At 40.1% G+C, this 24,462-nt stretch overlaps 1 protein-coding gene across 1 annotated transcript in view; it reads right to left on the reverse strand.

Annotated features, from left to right (window-relative positions):
• Nucleotides 1–24,462, reverse strand: part of LOC128605214 (MAM domain-containing glycosylphosphatidylinositol anchor protein 1) — a 192,346-nt gene that overhangs the window by 66,944 nt on the left and 100,940 nt on the right. The window contains exons 5-7 of the mRNA XM_053620427.1: nt 22,864–23,060; nt 18,518–18,650; nt 261–530 (exon numbers count right to left, since the gene is read on the reverse strand). Coding sequence (XP_053476402.1) covers nt 261–530; nt 18,518–18,650; nt 22,864–23,060 — 600 coding nt within the window. The remainder of the gene's footprint in view (nt 1–260; nt 531–18,517; nt 18,651–22,863; nt 23,061–24,462) is intronic.

A 24,462-nucleotide genomic window follows, 5' to 3' on the forward strand; every position in this document is an offset into this window, starting at 1 on the left:
GTCATGTTAGGTGCTTATCCCAAACTTCATACGTAAGGAATATGCGTAACTGAGCGTGGAAATTTTAGTCAAATACCCCTGATCTAAATGGTATTTAACCCACTAAACAAGATAAATGCAGGACTGGAACATTCACTAACCCATAGCCACAATACTGTACCTATCTGGCAAACCTTTCACACCCTGGACACACTTGGAAACCTAGGGTGACAAATATATCGAGTACAGAGTATAAATAGAAATAGTAGTAGTACACATACTTCTAACAATAAGGTTGACGTTTCTCCTGGCTGGATTCCCCACATTATTGACAGCGGTGCAGTTGTAGAACCCCGACTCGGCTGGGGTGACGGAGCGCAGCGTTAGAGAACCACCGCGGATGGTGGCGCGGCGTGGCAGGGGATTGGGGTATCGTGCCCACGTCACAGTGGGCGTTGGGAAACCAGCTGTAACCTCACACGACATGGTGACGTCCTGGCCTGGGTCCACCACGTACGTCTCGTTGACCGAGAGCTTCAAGGCTGGTGGAGCTGGAAGATCATAAAAGGACAGTTTATGGACCAAAGAGCTGCTGCTGTAATCATAAAAGCTGTCCTGTGCTCACCCTACGACTCTCATTCCACAACGGTGGCAGTTGTGTATCCAAGATCACGTCTGATCTTGGATACACAACTCGACGATGTTTTGCGGTCCTCCCAAAAGTACTGTACGTATACATGTATAGAAATAAGATGACGCCACAAATTGACTTGATTCAGTGTTGAATGAAGGGGGGGGGGGGGGTATTTGAAGCCACCATGGATTCAGAGCATAGAGAATGACCCACAATTGTGAATGAATCGAGTTTCAAATTTCCTCCTTCTTTTTTTTCCCCCTCAAGCTGCTGACCTAAATATATGTAAATCAGATGTAAAGACTTTAATGAACGTTAACACACTGGGTTGACATCCTTATTATAAATATAAATAATTTATATGGTTTCTAACATGGCATATAGAAGACCCATGTAGTTGAAAGAAACGCAATGCGAAATCTCCTATAGTGCTATCATGTTTGTATGCACATTGAGTATGGAAGGACTGGGGAGTTAACCACAGTTTATTATTACATAACCATGTCTATACGATAGTGCTGTTGAATTCTCGATTCTGATTGGTCAGGAGATTTGTATCAAGCAGCTCTAACAGCAGCTCCAAGATGATGTGGTGAAGCTTTCTGTAAGTAGAAAACTTTTTGTTTTTCCTCTCTTCTTCCCTATACCATGACAAGATGCATCTCCGTCTTATTAACCTCAAGAGAAGCTGTTCATGGCTACAGGAAGTGATAACAGGAACTAACTCGAAATTACACAGTAAATGTGTACTTCGGGGTAAATGTAGTTCCACTTCATGTCAGGCCGGTTCACACCACCCCATCACTCATTATTTCTCTAATAACAACATACACCGTTACATTTTATTCCTTTCTTACTCACAGCCCGGGAGATCTCGCTCATTGACGACAAATGTTGAGATAAAAATGCACCCCTCTTTACAGAAAAGCTGCTGCAAAATTACAGGGAAAGAAAACTAAATTGCATCGCATAATGATTTGTTCTTTTAGTATTATCATCACCATCATTATTATTATTAAAACAAATCGATGCTTAAATACAGTGGCTGCTCTTTCATACGATCATCAAGGCTCTCCAAAAATGTCAAGCACACAAGTTTAAATGAACTTGGAAGCATTTTCACAATGCAGAAGAGCGGAAAGGACAGTAAACAAGAACACGGAGGCCATGCTGCATATTTTTGTATTCTACTTTATGGAATACTGAACTGCAAAAGCACGAAATACGGACCGCCTTCTCAAAAATCGAATTAGATTAATTGTTGTTGTTGTGTTACTTATATGTGAATAACTCCAAAACAATAAAAGAAAAAAAAAGGAAAAAGGCTTAGCAAAGCCTGCACGAGGCAAGAGAAAATGTGCCTTTGAATGTGCTCTTACGTTCAGTTCAATAAGAACTGTATCTGGATGAAGGCCTTTTTTTTTTTCATATTCTGAGAACCTTTTCATGCACATGAAAGAGTTTTCTTTTTTTTTTTTTTTAAATCTGGGTTTATGAAGCAGACTACTGTAGGAGGACAGATGAGCAAAAAGCACCATTTTTCTGAAAAAGTGGATTATGTCACCACCTACAGCCAGATATTTAAGGTTATTTTATAAAGATGTGATGATGTTCTGGTGAGGTTTGAGGTTTTCGCTCGTTTACTCATTCGCTCATATTTATCGTACAACTAGCTAATACAACTCCGGCTAATACATCCTCCTGATAAATGATCAATTATTGAATACCATTAAAAACATCTTTAAATGAACTTTATAATCCTCACTGCTACAGTAAATGGTTTCATTTGAAAATGTTCCTTCTCCAAACGCATCACCATCCCCATCCCCACCGAGTCCTGTTGGTGTACACGTCTCGTTTTATTCACACCTGGTTAATTTATTTATTTCGTCGTATGCAAAGCCCTGCAAGTGGTTATGTATTATGAGTGTGGATTCACCTCTGATTTATGGTATTTATACAGATAATGAGTCTTTGATAAACCTAAATCTTGACTGTAATTTTACTGTATATTGCCTTTGAACTAGCAGTTGATGCTAAGTTAACCTGTGAAGTATTGCCTTTACGCAATACGGCTCTACTGCTGTACCATGCCCGAACAAAAGCGTGAATTTCGGCCACCGAACGTATTCAGCCGAACATATTCATCTTCAGTGAACACGTCGGCCATGTGGAAGTGTTTCGCACTTTCTACAAGCTATTTGTATCCACTGTTAATGCCAACTATGCCGAGAACACGACTTCCTGCTCAATATGCAGAATACGGAAGCAAACGAAAGTTCCTGCGACCATACCAACACCATCTGTGGCCCAATTATTTTTGAAAAGACTTGTTTTTTTTTAAATCACAAATGACAGTGGCAAAGTATAACTAAAAAAAATCCATCCATCCATCTATCCATCCATCCATACCACTTATCCTACACAGGAGGCTGAAGCCAATTACAAGGCGGGGGAACACCCTGGACAGGGTGCCAGCTCATCACAGGGCACAATCGCAAACATTCACACACACACACACACACACACACACACATATATATATATTACGGACAATTTGGAAATGCCAATCAGCTTACAACGCATGTCTTCGGACTGTGGGAGGAAACCGGAGTACCCGGAGGAAACCCCCGAAGCACTGGGAGAACGGGATTCGTACACCCAACCCCGGAGGTGCGAAGGATGTCACATTTCGTAGGCTAGTTGTGCCTGGTTGCTGTTTAAGCCCAAGTAACTCTATTAATACAATTCTTATATTGCATACAGCTGGAAAAAAATATGCCGTCATGTGCCGTTACTGGACGTCACATTAGTAGATTTTTATTTATTTATTTATCGGAGGCGCTCCTAATTTCCTGAAACCTTAAAACAAGTCCCAGAGAAACTAATATCCAGTATGGAGTTTTTAAACTAGCCGTTACTCGTACTTTTCACTTTCACGGTCGCTTCAAGAGGAGGAAATACATCCTGTGCCTGCTACATGTCACTGAAGGACTTCACTCAATAATATTTCTGCTTGTGTGAAATGATTACAACGGAGATATGCTGACAATCACAAAATTTGCAAATGATCGTGATAGATCACCATGACAACAGCAACAACAACAACAAAAAAAAAACATTTCAGAGACTGACTTGCAACTAAATCTCATACATGTACTCTGTGACCGGTCAGAGCGACCGGAAATGTCATCGAGAATACGGGGAGGTGGTAGATGAATCAGACAAAAGGGAAAGAGAAAGACGCAATAGCCCGTATTCATTAAAGATGTCTTTCTGAATCCTGCATTCGCCATTATTATTCTCCACTAGAGCATTGTATCTGCAGCTATGAACTTCCCAGTCAACTACTACACTGGTATTTATGACAAATAGTCGACGTTATTAAGCAGTCTGGTGAATTCATTTTGCGACACACAGACTTATCAAATCGAGAGCATAACACTGAAAGATACGCTACGTCGTATCGTCACGGCCTTAATTCATAGGCTTGGTATATTTCAGTTCTACTCCGTCTATCCTTTCAGCATGCGTCAACCGATCCTCGGCACGACGTGACTCGTTGTCAAGCTCGCCGGAGATGCACCAGCTGAGGGTTCAGGTCAGTCAGTTGCACTCGAGTCACGGCTCGTTCTGGCGTCAGACAACAGACACGGATCTGTTCGTACGTATGTCGTTCCAGATGCTCCAATTAAGATGTGCCATTCACCCGTTCCTACACGACTTTCACGAATAACGGCAAACGTGTGTATATCGGTGCATGTCAGAGAAAGACATACTGGAGGCTTAAGAAAAAATAAAAAAGGCGGCGTTTGAGGTTGTGCCAGGGCCAGACGAAAAGGGCAAGTCCAGAGACACATTAATCTTCTGAGTTTAGACCTGAACGCACACAGGGAGGATGAAAATGAAAAGCCAGAATCGCACAAGCAGAGCAGCAACAACAAAAATACAGCGCGGACTTGTGTCTGCAGTCAAACTGGCATCGAGCAATAAACAAACAAACAAATAAATAAGTAAATAAACTTCACTGATACTACTACTGCGATTACTACTACTAATAATAAAATTTACTGAACACAGTCTACAACTGATGTGATATGTATATGTGTGTGTATATATATACACACACACATACATATACATGCACACACACACACACACATATACATTATACACACATATATATATATATATATATATGTATAATGTATATATGTGCATGTGTGTGTGTATATATATATATATATATATATATATATATATATATATATATATATATATAAATTAAAACATAAAACTGTATGCATTTCCTAAATCAAAGGTATATGTGGCCAATTTATTTGTTTGTTTCTGTGTTTATTATTAAATGAACTGTTAAGAGAAATATAAAATACAGTGCCCTTCAGTAATATTGGCACCCTCGGTAAATATTTATTATAATCTTTCTTGTTTAACCCTTTCGATCTTTTGTTAAAAAAAAAAAGTCACAGAAAACCTCGCACACAACATAGGTTTATCTAAAAAAAATATATCTTTATTTTATATATATATATATATATATATATATATATATATATATATATATATATATATATATATATATATATATATATATATATGCATGTGTGTGTGCCACAATTATTGGCACCGCTACGAATTCAGGAGAAAAATATATTTTAAGTATATTCCCATTGATATTTTACCTTTTTATTAGTAGCCCTGTGTGACTAGGAACAGGAAATTGTTCAACCATGACTTCCTGTTTCACAGGGGTATAAATGTGAGGTAACACGTATAAATGGTCCGTACAATTGGGCCATGGTTGGATCTTCCAGCGGGACAATGATCCAAAACATACATCAAAATCAACACAAAAATGGTTTACTGTCCACAAAATCAAGGTCCTGCCATGACCATCCCAGTCCCCTGACTTGAAACCCATTGAAAACCTGTTGGGGTGAACTGAAGAGGAGAGTCCACCAGTGTGGACCTTGAAATGTGAAGGATCTGGAGAGATTCTGTATGGAGGAACAATCTCAGATCCCTCACCATGTATTCTCCACCCTCATCAGGCGTTATAGGAGAAGACTCCGAGCTGTTATCTTGGCAAAGGGAGCTAGCACACAGTACTGACTAAAAGGGTGCCAATAATTGTCGCACACCTATATTTAACAAAGATATCTATTTTTTGATAAACCTGTGGTTTATTGCAATTGCTTGATATCCATGAGCGCAGAGTATTTATGTGAATATTTTTTGAATAAGAGATTAAACAATAAAGACAATTTTTCACAGGCTTCTTTGCTCAGATTTATCAAGGGTGCAATATTATATTATATTTTATTTTTTTTAAAATATCATTTGATTTGTTAGCCTGCTATTCCTTATGAACGTAGAAATGAATTAGAAGTGTGTCTAACTAACTTAATTGCATTCAGTTGATTCAACTAATTAGGATGGAAGGTAGTTAAATGTGACTTAAAAATCTGCTTCTTATTATACTTACTTTCTTTCTTTCTACACCTTCATTCTTTTGTGTTGCACACTAGCACATTTCTGAGTTTTAAGTTTTTGGTGTATTAGATGTATTAATGTTGAAGAGCCTGAGTACGCCGTCATCTGGTCTAAAATGCATGGTTATGGCAGATAAAAGCATGGGAAATGTAGGTGTGTGCGAGGGAGGTAAGAGGTGCTTTGCGAGCTTGAAAAAGTGAACAGCTAGGCCATTAACTTTTCTCTAATTTACTGATGAGAGAGCGAGGAGCTGAACTGAGTGATCACTATGCCAGCACACTCAATCCAATTCAATACACCGTTTCAGTCCCAGTGTTGGATTTAACGCTCCACATAGCCGTCAACCCAGCGTAATCCCCAATCTGCAAATATCTCAAAAGCAAAGGGACGTGCTTTAAAGCGCAATCAGATTTCCAGTTCTCCAGACTTTAATCACTCCAACAGGAGAAGGAGTGTACTTACTCAAATACAATGGGAAGGAGAGAGAGAGAGAGAGAGAGCGAGAGAGAGAGAGAGAGAGAGAGAGAGAGAGAGGCCATTGATGTGGAGTCTGAATGTTCTAGTGATTGGTGTTATAATTCACTTTAATTAGTCAGTAGTATTAGACCACCTGTTTAAGTTAATCGAATGATGTAACAGTAAAGAGAGGGGAGAAAAGAAAAGAAACCTCCCACAGCAACATGAGGTGATGAACGGAGTGGGAGATAAACTGCAGTGAGAGAGATAAAGAAAGAAAGAGAGACAGTGAGAGACACACAGAGAGAGAGAGACAGTGAGAGATACAGAGAGAGAGAGACAGTGAGAGATACAAAAAGAGAGAAAGACAGTGAGAGATACAAAAAGAGAGAGAGAGACAGTGAGAGATACAAAAAGAGAGAGAGACAGTGAGAGATACAAAAAGAGAGAGAGAGACAGTGAGAGAAACACACAGAGAGAGAGACAGTGAGAGAAACGCACAGAGAGAGACAGTGAGATACACAGAGAGAGAGACAGTGAGAGATACAGAGAGAGACAGAGATACAGTGAGAGAAACACAAAGAGACAGTGAGAGATACACAGAGAGAGAGAGACACAGTGAGATACACAGAGAGAGAGACACAGTGAGAGATACACAGAGAGAGAGAGAGAGAGAGAGACAGTGAGAGAAATGCACAGAGAGAGAGACAGTGAGAGATACAGAGAGAGACAGAGATACAGTGAGAGAAACACAAAGAGAGAGACAGTGAGAGATACACAGAGAGAGAGAGACAGTGAGAGATACAGAGAGAGAGAGACAGTGACAGAAGCACAAAGAGAGAGACAGTGAGATAGAAACAGAGAGAGAGACAGTGAGAGAAAGACAGAATGAGACAATGAGAGAGGGACATAGAGGGGGGAAAAACAGAGAGACAACGAAAGAGAGAGAGCTACACAGAGAGCCAGAAAAAAACAAGAAACGGATAAAAAGAGATACAAAGCAAGAGACAGAAAAAAGAGACCGAGAAAGAAAAAGAAATGGAAATACAACAGAGTGAAAGAGAGAGAAACGTAAAAACGAGAGATGCAGAGAAACAGAAAAGCGAGAGACACAGAGAGAGAGAGAGAAAAAAAAAGAGAGAAATAGAGACGGGATACGGGAAAAAGACAGAGACCGAAAAAAATAGACACAGAAATGCTCTTCGGCCCTCTATTAACGAGCAGCGAGGGCGTGGTGGAAATCGTAGAAATGATGGGTCAGATGTCTAAATCAGGGGCTCTTAAACATTTTGGACCTAGAGACCGCTTTTCCTGTAACAACAAAATCAAATCAAATCATTAGGCTCATTACGTAAATGTGGACAGTGTTATTTATTGGAGTCATTCACAGAGCTTTCTAAGCTGTTCCTGAACTTTCCACTCCGATTTTATTTTAATTAAACTTATCGCCAGACTTAAGCTGACATTATTTACAGGCCTACTTGTTTTTCAGTTAATGAAGTTCACATTAAACAAACGGATCAGTGATGTTATCCTCCACTGTACCGTTTTATTTTAATTGGGGACTCTGGTCCCTTAGGGTCCCTGGACGCAATATTTGAGAACTGCGGTTGTAAAGAAAGCATGGGGATGTTTGCGAAAGATGTTATGAAAATTGCGCTTATCCTAGGGTGTACAAAACATATATTCACAAACATATCTCATCATAAGAACGTTCCACTTACTAATACCCTGGCAGTTGGAAACTAACAAGAAAGTAGTTGCAGATGATAAAAAAATGATTTCTCCTCGTCCTCCAGTCGCGGAGCTGATTGCTTCATTGTTCCTCCGACGGTAGAGGACGGGTTCGGCTCCACGGATGCCTCAAGACTCATATTTGTACGGCAAATAAAAGAGAGCTCGCTAGAGAGTGGTGGTGTAGATTGCAGGGGGAAAGAATTTATCGTTTCAATTTTCCAAGATATTGGGAGGAAGATGGTAGCGGATCACTTCCTGCCCGTCCCATGGTACTACCGGCGATGTGTTTTACAGAACTTTTGTCGGTCTTGTGACAAGACGGAGCGAGAATAACTGATGGAGACGGGGACAAAGCGAGAGTCGGCTCCTCGCAGCAAAAAGGGGGAAATGAGGTGAGAGAACAAGTGAATGATGAGACCCAAGTGCCTGATTTAATGCTGAGAACAGCTTCTCGGTCGAAACACAGAAGCAAAACCAAGTGAGCAATGAAGTGCTATGACTTGACTTTCTTTTTTTTTTTTTCCCCCAGACTTTAAAACTTTACGCAGAGATGTAGCGTATAAACAGCGGAAATATACGTTAATCTACGACACAGCACTAACACTGAGGTCTGTCAAAAAGCCTGAATCAAATCTTTCAATTATTAGCATCAGGGCTGCATATTTATCAAAACTATATATATAAAAAATAATAATAAATTATATACTGCATAATCTTCTTCGGGACTTCCCAGGCAGACGTTTTGCAATAAGTTGTGACTGGTGAGAGTAAAGCACAATATGAGATCCTCATCCAGATCGGGTGAAACCCATCAAACTGTACATCGTGCCCATAAGAGCATAATGAACCTCATTAGAAAGCAAGCACGGATTTAGCTTCTCCGGAAATATCATATCTATATAATGCGTTTAGCGTATAGAACATACAGAGGGTATAAAATGTCTACACGCCCCTGTTAAAATTGCAGGGTTTCGTGATGCGAGATCTTTTTTCCGCCTGGAATATAATACAGCGAGCAACAAAATTGTCAAACAAAAGTGAAAAACAAATGGAAATGTTACGATAGCCTGGCTGTACACGTGTGCACGCCCCTTAACTAAGCGACACTTTGTTAACGCACCTTGTTGATCTTGATTCGGCGATTTTATTCCGTGCTTCCTTGCAGAAATGCACCAGATCTATTCAATAGTGAGGGGATCTCCTGTGTACAACCCTCTTCAAGTCATTCCACAGGGTTTTCGACGGTGTTTAGATGTGGGTTCTGACTGGGCCGTTCCAAAATCATCGATCTACTTCTGAAGCCATTCCTTTGTTGACTTGGGTTTGTGCTTGGGGCTGTTATCGTGCTAGGTGGTCAAATTTTCTTCATCTTCAGCTGTTTAACAGCTGTAGGTCTGTAGGTGTTGTGCCAAAATATATTGGTATTTGGAGCCATCCGTAATCCCCTCGATCTTGACTAGAGCCCCAGTCCCAGCAGAAAAGACGCAGCCGCATATCGTGATGCTGCCGCCACCATGCTTCACCGTGGATATGGTGTTCCTTGGTCTCGTCAGACCGTAACACATTTTGCCACACGGTTTGGGGTGATTTAGGTGGGTTTGAATGTTCTGTACGTTTGTTTTTTCATGAGAAAGGGCTTTCATCTAGCCACCCTACCCCGTAACCCAGACATCTGAAGAATATGAGAGATTGTTGACACATGCGAGGAGTGACTACTTTCCAGATATTCCAGCAGCTACTTTAATATTGCTGTAGGTCTCATGTCAGCCTCCCGAAGAAGTTTTCGTCTTGTCCCTTTCGTCAATTTCAGTGGGACGTCCTGTTCTTGGTGATGTCGCTGTGGTGCCCCGTTTTCTCCACTTGTTGATGATGGCCTTCATGGTCTTCCATGGTACATCTAGTGCCTTGAAAAAATTTTTTGCATCCTTATCCGGATCGATATCTTTTGACAGTGAGATCCCATACATGCTCTCTGCAGACCAAATCCTATAGAAACGTTTTTTTTTACATCACAAAAACCTGCAATTTCAACAGGTTTTAATTAGGTGTGTCGATTTAAATATATATCTACTGTATAGAAGCGAATTGTATAATTAAATCCAATTATCTACACAAACCCTCAAAGCTGTACATCACCACACACCTAATTACTGGAAGTTATCTAAATCTATAATGTCTTTTTTTTTTTTTTTTTTTTGAAATGAACGAGCCTGGAAATAATAAGCCATCAATTAAACAAAAACAGTAATGTCAGTGATACATGTTTATAAGTTTCTGAAATGCCAATTACAGCACTCGCTACTCAGTCTTCTCACAACCTTGTCCTGTCTATGATTGCTCAATCAAAGTCTTTCTCGTATTAAATTCCATACAAACAACGGTTAGCATCAACACCACCACTGCTCAGCAACAGACAGAAAGTAATTAGTGCTCTGCGATGGCAGAAACGACAACGGCATCATTAAAGCAATTTATGGCCGCTGACTTAACGACACCAGGCTTAATTAGCGCTGCTGAATAATGTTGTGGCATCCTTTTTCCCCTCCTCCTTATACTCGCTGTTGTTCCAATCTGCTATAATATATATAAATAAATATATACACACACACATACATACACACATATACATATGTGCACATTCATTCTTATTATGTTTGATGGTGTATTAGTAGTCAGTGGAGGATGTATAAAGGATAAAGAACAGCAGCGGCGTGTAGGTGTAATGAGAGGCAGGCTGATCTGCATATAACTCGAGTCTCCTTTCGTCCTATACATTTCTGCTGTTTATAAATCAGGATCTTTATTAAATTGCTGACATCCACCAAAGCCAACGAGCATCTCTAGAATGTTAAGCGGTGTGCTTACCTCGTGTAAGAACAATTACCCATTTTAAAGTAACGATTTTCCCATTAAAAAGGTACAATATTTTATTGTGACAACAGAGGTTAAACAAAAAAATCCCTGTCGGCTTGGCACACGTGAATGCCGATATCTTTCGCCAGTTCCTCTTGGCGTGGAAACCAATGGTGAACAGAAAATGTTCGAGTCTTGCCAGAGCTGGGCTTTGACTGGGCCATTCTAACACATTCACGTCCCCAGTCCGTTCTAAGGAAAAGCATCCCTACAAGATGATGCTACCACCAGCATGCTTCACTGTGGGGATGGTGTCCTCAGGGTGAGCGGTGTTTGGGTTCCTCTAAACGTAGAGATTTGTACCAAATTTTGGTATCGTCTGACTGTTCCCATTTTCACAAATCACATCTCCAACATGCCTACAACCAAACTCCAAACTGGATATTATAAGGCTCACCACTCTTCCATAAAGCCTACAAGTGGAATATCCAGGCTATGGTTGTCTTGTGAACTGTTCTTCCCATCTGAGCTGTGGATCTCTGGCTAATGACCTCCTTACAACTCTGATCCTTTTCGTCTTCTACCGATTCGGCATTACGGAATATTTCCAAAACATGTAACCCCAATTAATTACGTTTAACTCCCAGGTTGTAACCCTACGAAATGAAGAAGGGGAATGAATACTTATGCAAGACACTGTAAAACGTTGCATGAGCTCAGCTGCTTTTCTGTAGCGGACATGAAAACAGATCAGGAGATTTGGAGCCGAGAGTACGCCGTGGCCTGAAATTGCCGATTCCAATCCATATCTCATTCCAGTTTTTCATTTACACTCTCAACTCCATCACGAGAATGCCGAAATCTGTGAAGCTTTTGGGTGTCTATAATTAATCTTTATGTTGAGAGGAATATCGGACATTTTTGAAAGGACTCTATCGTGCTGGAGATTTTAGTTACGAGCCGTGCAGCGCTGTCGAGAGGATAACGTCTTAATACCAAAATGGCTCGGCTCTCATCGGAGGAGATTCGTCATTTAATCTTACGGTCCTCATAAATAGTAGGAAATTCACCTGCATTTAAAATTCCCACTAACTCTCTCGCTCTCAAATAAGAGCATTTGGAACAGATTACAGTCATGAAGTCTGGTAGGGGTTAGCGTATGTTGCGTCACCATAGTATCACTGATTGAGCTGTGCAACGTTTATTGGGCCTCATTTATCAAACTGAACACAAACTAATCGAGTATTAACACAAGAAACGTGGCATTCATGATAATCCAGATAGTTCGGAAATAAACATTCGTATCCAGCCTGAGTTTGTGTGAATCTATGTATAGTTAGACCCACTAAAGTGAACCTTGATTGATAGGCTTCGAGTCATATAATTAGTGCAATAAAATATATACACACAAAATATATATATATATATATATATATATATATATATATATATATATATATATATATATATATATACACACAAAAATATACAGTGTATATGGATTACAGCAGAGAGGTTAAATTGCTTATTTAATTCGATTAAATTTACATTTTGTGAGACTCTGTCAATGTCTGTCTTTTTGTTTTCTCACAGTGTGTTTTTTTTTTTTTTTTTGAAAATCGAACCTTCCGTAAACATTCAGGAGTTTTTCCGTGGTTTGTCCGTTGAAAACATACTTACGACTTTACTAAGACTGATAAATAAGGCCCATTGTATTTACTGGTATGGGAACATGATCAGTGAGACAGCTAGGGCTTTCTAGTTTGGGTGAGTGACGGAGAACAAGCCAAAAACGAGACACTGAGATACTGAAGAGAGACCCGAGTGACATTTTATGGCTCTGTTACTCGTGGAAGGAGGATGTGGCGTAACATCTCTGGCAGGCAGCGCAAAAGAAAGCAAACATCATTATAGAAAAATCAATCATGCTGTGTGGTTATGTGTGTGCGTGTATATAGTGTGTGTCTGACTGTCTGCCTGTGCCATGACCTACTTGAGGAAGAGTATAATCCTGAACCCATTTATGCCACAAGGACAGTGGAGAAAATTGCCTTTATATCCTTTTGACATTTACAGTTACAATCAAAAGTATTCAACCCCCAGTGCAAATCAGGTTTATTGTCAAAATGTACAGACTTTCAGCAGTTTGCGATGAACAAATCAAACAAAAGCAATTGAAATAGTTCAACACAGCGAACGCTTCAAGTGGTTTCCCCAAATTCAACTGAAAACGCAAATTATAATGATTTCAAAATGATTCAACCCCTTCATGGTGAGTATCTTTAGTACTTAGTAGAGCTCCTTTTGCTGTTATGACCTGCTGCAAACGAGATGCAGATCTTCTGGCGGTGTTCCTGGGGAATCTTCTCCCATTCCTCATGAGCAATGGCCTCCAGTCCAGTAATATTCTTGGGTTTGCGCGCTGCAACCGCCTTCTTCAAATCCCACCAGAGATTTTCTATGGGGTTCGAGTCAGGTGACCGTGATGGCCCTGTAGAATCTTCCAGGATGACTTCTGCAACCAAGCCTTGGTGGAATTTGAGGTATTCTTGGGATCATCGTCCTGTTGGAAGGTTCAATGACGCCCAAACTTCAGCTTCCTCACAGACGGCGTGACGTTTTCTCCTAGGACTTCCTGATACTTCAATGAATCCATGTCGCCTTCCACACGCTGCAGGTTTCCAGTGCCAGAGGCTGCAAAGCAGCCCCAGAGCATCACCGAGCCTCCACCATGCTTGACTTGTTCTTTCTTCATTCGTCTTCCTCCAGACATACCGCTAATCCATCGTGCTGAAAAGTTCCAGTTTTGTTCCATCGCTCCACAGAACAGAATCCCAAAACTTCTGCGACTTATTTATGATTTTGAGAGTAATTTTCTTGTGTTTTTGGAGTTCTTGGCATGGAAACCTTCTGCGTTTAGTACGTGCCTTACTGTGCTCGCTGAAACCTCAGTGCCTGTTGCCACCAAGTCTCGCTGCAAGTCTTTTGCAGTCACTCGAGTGACTTTCACAACCTGCCTTCTCAGAAATGTGCTTGCAGCCGTCGACAGCTTCCTTTTTCTGCCCCGTCCAGGTATTTCAATAATTTTCTGCCCCTAGCCAGTTCAGGTATTTCATGTGTTCCAGCTCAAGCACACCTGGTGCAGCTAATGAAGCCCTTGATTAGTTAGTTGCATCAGGTGTGCTTGAAACAACACCTGTTTTGCATATTTGTGCTGTTGAGAGGGATTCTATTCAGGGGGTTGAATCATTTTGACTGGAGAAATCATTATAAGTTGCATTTTCAACTGAATTTAGGGAAACCACTTGAAGCATTCGTTCTGGTGAACTATTTCAATTGCTTTCAATTGGGGTTGAATCATTTTGATTGCAACCTACACACACACACACACACACACGGAATTCTAATTTATTTCATGGACGTTCCACAGTATTAAATGTAAACAGACTGAAGGGTTACTCCACAAGTTATTTCTTTTTCAAGTGGAACAGTTATGCTCATCTCTTAGCCTAATGGGTATTTTTACTACAGTATATACTGCCTATTTTTGCTGTCCATATCATGAATAAACCTCGGCATCTGATTGGTTGAACACAAATCAAGACAGCTCCAGAATATAAAATGGTGCATTAGTGTAGGACAGCAGCGTTGGTATGTATTTAAAAAATGGATTTAAAAATGTCATAGGATTTTATCTGCCATGACTAAAAGTTTGTTTTAAACTGTCCTTTAGCATATGTTTGTGTGTGTGTGTGTGTGGCCACAAAAGTGGTGCAAGTTGCTTCAGTGGAAGTCCAACTCCCCAAGACTGAGCCAGGAGTGCCATACATAATGTGTAGATACGCAGGGTGTGTGTGTGTGTGTGTGTGTGTGTGTGTGTGGCAGGGGAACAAATCCTGCCTGGGGCAATGTTCGTGGCCTGCATGCTCACATGCCCTGCCATGATGTGTGTGTAGCTGCGGGTCTTCCTCTGATTAGCCATGCAGGTGAGTACTTCTGTGTGTGTGTCTGTGTGTGTGTGTGTGTGTGTGTGTGTGTAGAACCTCTACCAGTTGTCTGACTGATATAGGGACCCAGTGGTTTACAGTATTGATGGCACTGTAATTGCAGCCCACTACTGATGGAGTGAGAGCTGCACCAGCTGCGCCAGTACAACGCCATTTTCTAGAACTTTCTCCCTCTTTCTCTGTTGCTTTCGTTTCTCCAGTTTAATTTCCTCCCATCGTTTCCTGTCACATCACTCTTCAACAGTACATCATCAAGTCTAAGTCTTTCTCAGACACTCACCATACACATTCACACATGGTTCTGACCTGATAACGCCGACTGGTCCTGTACGTTGCGAGGTGGGACATCCATGGATCGGACTTATTTGTCCAGTAGATTCCACGGATGACCGATTGGATAGAGATTTGGAGGCCGAGTCAACACCTCGAACTCTTTGTCATGCTCCTCAGACCGTTCCTGAACAATTTTTGCAGTGTGACAGGGCGCATTATCCTGCTGAAAGAGGCCACTGCTATTAATGGAATACCGCTGCCATGAAGAGGTGTACTTGGTCTGCAACGATGATTAGGTAGGCGGTACGTGTCAAAGTAACATCCACATGAATGCCAGGACGTAAAGTTTCCCAGCAAAACATTGCCCAGAGCATCACACTTCCTCCGCCAGCTTCCCTTCTTCCCAGGTTGTCCTTCCCTGGACCACTTTAGATAGGTACTAACCACTACATACCAGGAGCACCCCATAAGACCTGCTGTTTTGGAGATGCTCTGACCCAGCCGTCTAGCCATCACAATTTGGCCCTTGTTAAAGATTCTTACGCTTGCCCATTTTTCCTGATTCCAACACGTCAACTTCGGGAAAATGACTGTTCGCATGCCGCCCAATAAATATATCCCACCCCTCGACAGGTGCCGCTGTAACGAGATAATCAATGTTATTCACCTCACCTGTCAACGGTTTTAACGTTATGGCTGAATAGTGTATGCAAGTGGAAAAAAAAACACATTGTAAACAAAGCTAAAGTGTCCTTCATAACAATCTAATGAGCATGTTAACCTACAGCACATGGGAAACTGCATTTCTCCCTGTCCTGCCCATTATAATCACACTTTAAATCACTTGAAATATAAAAATACAATAAAATATATGAAAATACCGGAAACATCTACTGGCGTTTTTTTTTTCTCCCCCCCCCAAATTTTTTTTTTTCCATGATGCCTCCATTCTAGGTTACGATAAATATACCTCTTAGACCACAACGTTCACTTAACCGTGAACACATTCGCCCCTATGAAATATTGAACGTTCCACAAGTCATGGAAGTTGCATCATCAGAATTTCCGGACGATCGGGAAAAGAAGAGAAGTGCGTTCTCTCATCTCTCGTCGTTCTTTTCAGCGATAGCGCGCTCTTGACTGTTGGGATTCGCTTAGAAAATTCAACCCTTGTTACACAAATTATAGACCGGAAGTAAATGACTAATATAAAAAGAAAACCATGAAAGAGTTCGTAATTTCCTCATGCCTTTAGGATGGATGCTAGATAACCACTTGCTAAATCTATGGTATAAAAAATAATAAATAAGTAAATAACTCAACCCTGCTACTAATTTTAGAGCAAAATACAACCAATGTCAGCAAATAACAAGATAACACTGGTTTCTTTCAATAGTTAAGTGCATGTCTTGTCATATTTAATGTTGAAAAATGATTTCACCAAAAAGATTAAACGAATTTTTAACAGTTACCAGGGCTAAATGGTGCTCCTAATATGTATTCACGTGAGGTTGGCTTCATATTTCTCAGAGAAAGCGAATCGACACGTTCTGACCAATCGGAAATGAGGCTTCAGCAGCACTGGGGTATAACGGGAATATAATTAATATGAACGGACAACCCTCATCACACATTTGGAAAAGGTCCTAACAGCAGATGCGAGAGCAAATTGACAGGAACGGTAAGAAGAAGGAAAGCGACTACGATCACGTTTTCTTATTTACGACGAGCCCCCACTTTTAACGCAATCGCTGTAATCTAAAGAACGTGTTTAAATCGAGGCGCTCCGCTTCGTACTAACGTTTAGAGGACTCGGTTGGAGTTTCACTCTCTTTCAACTGTGATATGAAACAGTGCGCACTCGACTCTGCAAATCCAGAGTCACCTTCAGCTTCGCCTCCCAGACACAAACGCTCAAAGATCTGGACATTTTCCTCCAAATTTTACAAATATACAAGACGACAGTCCTGCAGCGAGCCCTGTGTGAGCTGCTGGGGGGGGTTCGGTTTGTTTTCTTCTCATTCCTGATTCACATTCGCTGTATTCTTGTTGCTCAGAGAGCGAGAAAGAATAAAAAATGAACAGAAAAACAAGTCACTCCTTCATTGCTGGGGCATCTCTCATGTGTTGCATTTTGTAGTATGTGGAAAAACAAATTACACTTTCTGGCAGTGTTTTTGCTCCTCTGTGCAGTTCTATCACAAAGTCTGCGTGTGTGTGTGTGTGTGTGTGTGTGTGTGTGTTCTGCATTCTTTTACATGCTTACACAATAAAATTTTTACATGAATTGTAAAGAGTTGCAGGGAAAATAATAATAATAATATGACTACTACTACTACTACTACTAATAATAATAATAATAATACTAACAACAACAACAATAATAATACTAACAATAGTAATAATAAAATGACTACTACTACTAATACTAATAATAATAATAATAATAATAATAATAATATTGCTACTACTACTACTACTACTAATAATAATAATAATAATAATAACACCACCACAGGTGCAGATAGGATCAGCAGGGTACAAGCACCCTTCAGTGCTAGTTGTCAAGTTACACAGAACTTCAAAGAGACAATAAGTAAATAAATAAATAAACAAACAAACAAACAAACAAACAAACAAACAAACGACATTCTGCTCCCGCTTCGTGCCTCAAAGCTAATCCTGTGAAATGCCTGCTCTAAACTGATTGGCTGATGGTGGCTATGTGTGTTAATGAACCCAGGAATGATTAGAAATCCACCTACAGCACCATACACCAAATATCAGCTCCATCTGACAAACGCTTTTATTGAACTCCACTCCCTACGGATGACTACGGCCCCGGACGCTATAGATGTCCTCAGAATCTAGTCCTAAACATCGTTCAAGTTTCACGCAAATCCATGTAAATAGTTACGCATCCCGTGTTTGGTTTTTTAAGTAAATTAAGCTCCGCCCTGCAAGGTCTGATTGGCCAAAACGGTTTACAAACGTCAACAAGTTCGAGTGTGAGAGAGATTCAAGGAACGCAAAGCAGAGAAATATTAAGAATAGCAAAACTCACTGGTGGCGTTGGTTAATCGGAAGGTGACCGACGTATCCCGTATGTCACAGACGTTACGGACGGACACCTGGCATGTGTAGTTCGCAAAGTCTTGAGGCCTGAGGTTCTTCAGCTTTAACACCTTAGTCTCACCCTGCAAACACACACACACACACACACACACACACAGGGTTTAAATTCATGAATGCTAAATTGACAATGCAAAATGATAATTGTTTAACTGCAAAGTCTGTAACAGCTGTGTGTTCAACCCATCGCGACTCATCACAAACAAGAAAGTTTGCTGATTTTAAAATAGTTAATAAAACAGGTGTTTGTTTATTTACTTCATTTTATTGTTATTATTACTACTACTACCACTATTATTAGTAGTAGTAGTAGTAGTAGTAGTAATCATAATGGAGAAATATTCTAAAATGATTCTCCTAAAAAGTGAAAAGGACCTAAATTCTGAGTTCGATAGATACAGTGTGTTGCATAAGTATTCACCCCTCTTGAACTTTTCTACACTTTGCAGTGGTGTTACGACCTGGAAGCGATGGACTTAACCGAGATTATACACCACGAAGCGTCACAAAATAGCCCATTATGCTGAACTGTTTAACAATGATTGACCAATAAAAGATTGTGATTGCATAAGTATTCACCCCTGTTGCTATGAAAATGAGCTCTGGAGCAACCAGTTGCCATAATTAGTTGCATGGCGTCGACCTGTGTGCAGTTAAAGTGTCTCATGATCTGAATATAAATGTGTTGGAGAACAACATTTGTTACAGTTGAAATTGATTTTAAATGAAAGAAAGACAAAATGTATGATTTTTAGTCGTACGCATTTTAAGGTAACGGGCGTGGTAATTTCAACTTCAGATGGAACGACTGTTGGAAATACTTGGGTATATGGTTGGACGAAAAGCTAGCTTTTAATGTACACATTGATAATCTGCTGAAGGAGCTTAAACCAAATTTGGGGTTCTTTTATCGATTAAAAACTGCTTTCCTCATGAGGCTAGAAAGAAAATAGTGGATATCTATAATCGATTACGGTGACCTTGTTTATATGCATGCGGCTTCATCTTTATTAAGGAAATTGGACTGTGTCCATCACGCTTTGTTTATGGTGCAGATTCACATACTCATTTCTGTATACTGTACGACTCATCGGCACGGACGTCTTTGCATCAGAGTCGGAAATTGCAAACGTACATGTTCATTGCTAAGGCGCTTCAAGGTAAATTGCCCTCTTATATTTCTAATCTCTTAGCTTTTTCTACAAATAGTTATTACACTAGATCTCAATCACACATTCGGTTAAAAGTCCCAAAGGTATACTCAGAATTTGGCAAACATACTTGTTCTTTTTATGCTCCCTGGGCCTGGAACCATCTGCAAGATGTAATGAAACTAGAGATATTTCATCCCCGAGTACTTTTAAACGGCGTTTGCAAACGGTGTTGAAGGAGACTTGGGAGTGCTTTTCTTGATTTTAATCTTATTAATCGTTTCCTATGGGGATTGTTTTCTGTGATTATCTGTGTGTTGAAGCCGTCTTGACCAGGTCTCCCTGGAAGAAGAGATTGTGATTCGTCAATGGGATCTTCCTGGTTAAAAAAGGATAACTAAATACATAAATTCCTAAACAAAAACAGTATCATGAAGACCAAGGAGCTATCCAAATAAATAAATAAATAAATAAATAAATAAATAAATAATATATAAAAAAATAACATAAAAAATAAAAATCAATCAACACATTTGGTTATTTAAAAAAATAATTAGTAATAATTAAAAAAAAAAAAAAAATAGCCCAGACATTTAACATGCCATGGTGTACCATTGAATACATTAAAATATATATATATATATATATATTTATATATATATATATTTTTTTTAAATATATATATATATATTTATTTTTTTTTTTAAAAAGGAAAGATTATGGCACAACTGCAACTCTGTTTAGACGAGGCCATCCACCAAAATCAGTTAAAATCAGCAACTCCATTCAACGAATTCCGTGGCGACTGATGATGACTGCACCAGAACTAATTTATGGGTTTCACAGCAATACGCAATCACACCTTTTACACTTTTTATTTGTAAATAATTGCGCAAAATCATTAAAATGTCATTACAACGATGTATTACAAAGCCATCAATTCTCTCTTTCTCCTCGTTTTTTCTGCGAACGCAATCCGGTCTTTAATAACGGCTTTCAGATCCCGAGTTCATCATCCGGTCTCCTTGCTGTCTGACCCTGGAGAGTCCACGCTGCTTCGGCATGCACTTCGCACAACAAGACTTTTCTTTTTCTTTCCAAATATTCACCAGGCTTCTGGTGCAAATCCAGCACCTCGATAATGGTTCGTGGTCTTTAAATGGGAAGGGCATGTATTATAATAAACAAACACAAAACAGAGCTACGCATCACTCCCTAATTAGAATGACAGAGAGAGGGCATTACGTTTGAATGAACCATGATTTCACTGATTGTGACCATCCGGTTTTTATAATGAGCAATGCTGACATTTTAGTAAATAGCCTGTTTGAGTCGTGTTAATAATGAGCTTGATTTCTCTCTGATATGTTAAGCAAATGAGATATTATTGAACCACAACCAGGGTGGGTCAGTGTATCGCTTCTTAAATTGAAATAAACGACAGATTACAGTAAGTGTATGTGTGGTAGTCTAATGATTCAGAAATGATAAATGGTAAATGGCTTTTATCCAAAGCGCTTTACACTGTGTCTCATTCACCCACTCACCAATGGTAGCAGAGCTGCCATGCAAGGCGCTAAATTGCCATCGGGAGCAACTTGGGGTTCAGCGTCTTGCCCAAGGACACTTTGGTATGCGGAGTCACGTGGGCCGGGAATCGAACCACCATTCCTACGATCAGTGGACAACCCGCTCTACCACCTGAGCCACAGCCGCCCAGAAATAATGGCTTGCCTTTTGAACAAACTGAACTTTTTGTATTTTCACAAAAGCAGACTTTCATGGCCATTGCTTTCCATGAAAAATAATAATAATAACAACACTATAATGACCCAATATCAGATTAATTTTTTCATTCAGCCAATCCCAGAAGCACTAGGTGTGTTTTTGGGAACTGGACAGAAAACCAGTGAACTCAAAGGGAACCCTTGAGGACACGGGAGAACATGCAAAGCTCAGCACAGACAGTAACCCAATCTCAGGGTCAAACCTGAGCTGAAGCTGTGAGGTGAGGTGACCATCATGCCTCCCATACAAAATCATAATGTTTCCATCTTGGTTGAGCTCTAGTTTGCTTTCAGGGGTTCCTGGTGGACAAGCCAAAGAACTGTTCAGGGTGCTATATTTAAGCTTTTTTAAAGACGACTAAGAAAAAAAAAAAAAAATACCTTGTACTTCTTTGCAGGAAAAAAAAAAAAAAAAAAAAGTTACACCTCTAAGGGTACAGAACTCTACAGAATTTCAAAGGGGAGCCTGCTAGTTTCAAGCTCCATCTCCACCGTGTTCATTCCCCTGACCTGCGGTCTGGACCTGCTGTACAGGTGCAGATAGTCATGTACCAGAGCTCTGCAAGCTCGCTGCAAACATGTTCATGGTACCGTTTCTGTAAACATAGGAATGGGAAATCGAATAAATGCCTCTGTGTATAACGTTGCACTTCTCGATTCTGATTGGTCAAAAGGAATTTCAGACTGTAGTTTGGCTGCAGTGCAAATCGCAATCATGGTAAAACCTTACTACAGAAATTATAATGTCATGTAATACCCCTTTCTTCATCGTCTTCTCTTCTTCCTCAGGTTCTTCTTCGATTCCAGCACGAGCACACTTGCATGTTTTTGTTTTGATCACCATACATGTTTTGATTCTAGTCCTATCTCTCAGCCAGTGTCTTGTCATTGGATTATTTCTTTATTGCGTGTTGATTGTTCTCACCTGTTTTGTATTATCTTCTGATTACTTTGTCTATTTAAACCCGTCCGTTTCTCTGTCTGGTTGTGGAGTCTTATCGTGCTTTCATGTCCGTTAAGTCCGAGCCCTTTTTTTGGTCCGGTTTCCTGGTTTTGACTCGCAGATCTTTTTCCAGTTCTAAGAGTATGGATTTTCCTCGTGCTTTGATGTCTGCTTGTTCACTGACCCCTGCTGTGATTTTTGACTAGGATAACTTTTGATTTTGACGTAACTGGATTCTCAGAAAACCTAAATGCCAAGGAACGGCGGACTAGCTTTCGCAGCTTATCAAAACAACCTAAAAACATCGTTCTGATTTCCCCTCATCGTATGTTTGAAAATAATTTTTGAAAATATGAGAATTGCTGAAATGTCGTGCGCGTACGTGGCCGTCATGTACCTGTGTGTATAAAGGTTCGTAGATGTCCACACCGTTGTCTTTGCTCTGTTCGATGGAAACGCTGCCTCGTTTCCAGATGAAGCGAGCCGGAGGGTTGGAGTTGACCGTGCAGCGCAGAAACACCGTCTTCTCCTGGTAGTAGTTGCCTCTCACATCACTGATAGTCTGGTGTACCGTGAGCATGGGCTTATCCAAGTCTACAATGCACACACACACACACACAGCACAGACAGGTCATGACTAATAGTCTAGATTATTTCTTATTGACATCATAGGAGGATAAAATGATGGTCACGCTGACCAGGGCTGTGTGAATGACTGCGTCAATGTCTAAGCTTTTCCACAGATACAGGGCTCTTTTTTTATGGTTATCGTGGAGATTATGCTACGAACATGAACAGACCTTGAACTTCCGCATTAATAAACCATAAGTAAGTTTAACAAAGTTAAGCACATGTTCATAATCCACAACACCCTGTACTGACCAATGTTTATTCAATCAACGATTATGAACTACGTCTGTTTGAATTTAAAAAAAAAAAAAAAAAAAAAAAAATCAATTGCACCATATTCATAATGTTAATGTTGATAACTTACAAAAATCTGCTCTCTGTGTGTAAATATCATAACTTCCACTTCAGGCTCAGCTCTGAATTTCGATACGGAAAAACCACAAAAAGCTGTCGTTCACGTTGATGGTAAATGGTCTGCACTTATATAGCGCTTTTATCCAAAGAGCTTTACGCTGGTTCTCATTCACCCATACACTCACACACACCAATGGTAGCAGAGCTGCCATGCAAGGTGCTAACTTGCCATCGGGAGCCACTTGGGGTTCAGCGTCTTGCCCAAGGACACTTCGGTACGTGTATTCACGTGGGCTGGGAATCGAACCGCCAACCCTACGATTAGCGGACGACCCGCTCTACCACCTGAACCACAGCCGCCAGCTGGTGTTTGATCACCGTGGGCTTCATTTTCTTCATTGATGGTATGAACAATTGGTAATGCTTGTTGATTATTTAGACCCTTCGATATACGATTTAACACAAGCATTGGTGTTAGAAATTAGCATCCCAATTTCCTGGGTTCCCCTGTAATCACTGAGACTTAAAGGCCTTTACAAGTGCATATACTTATTGAATCCTGAACAGAAACAATTCATTTTCTGGTCTTCTTTTGCCATTTAATAAATAAATAAATAAATAAATAAATAAATAAATCAATGTTTTGCTTTCCCCAAACAAATTACCTTATCATATGTTCATTGGTCCATGAAAGAAACTGTCTGTTGAAGCAATAACAGCAAAACGATTGAGGAGAAATCTTTAATTCCCGCTCCCATATGCCGTGTTTGTGATATTGTACCCGTGTAGCTCCATCCGCTTGACTGCTCGATGATCTAAACATGATTAGCGTCTAGAAAATTTCCCTTCCCGTTTAACCATTTCATGATTTGAAAAATAAATAAATACTTAAATCGATAAATGTCAGTAATGAGACAGACACTTGACAAAGCACTCCAGCTTGGTATGAATTATTGACCTGGATGCATATATTCAGCCCCACAAACCAAAAAAAAAACCCCACAACCGGAGA

Source organism: Ictalurus furcatus, chromosome 3 (genome assembly GCF_023375685.1).
Source record: "Ictalurus furcatus strain D&B chromosome 3, Billie_1.0, whole genome shotgun sequence".
Lineage (NCBI taxonomy): Eukaryota > Metazoa > Chordata > Actinopteri > Siluriformes > Ictaluridae > Ictalurus > Ictalurus furcatus.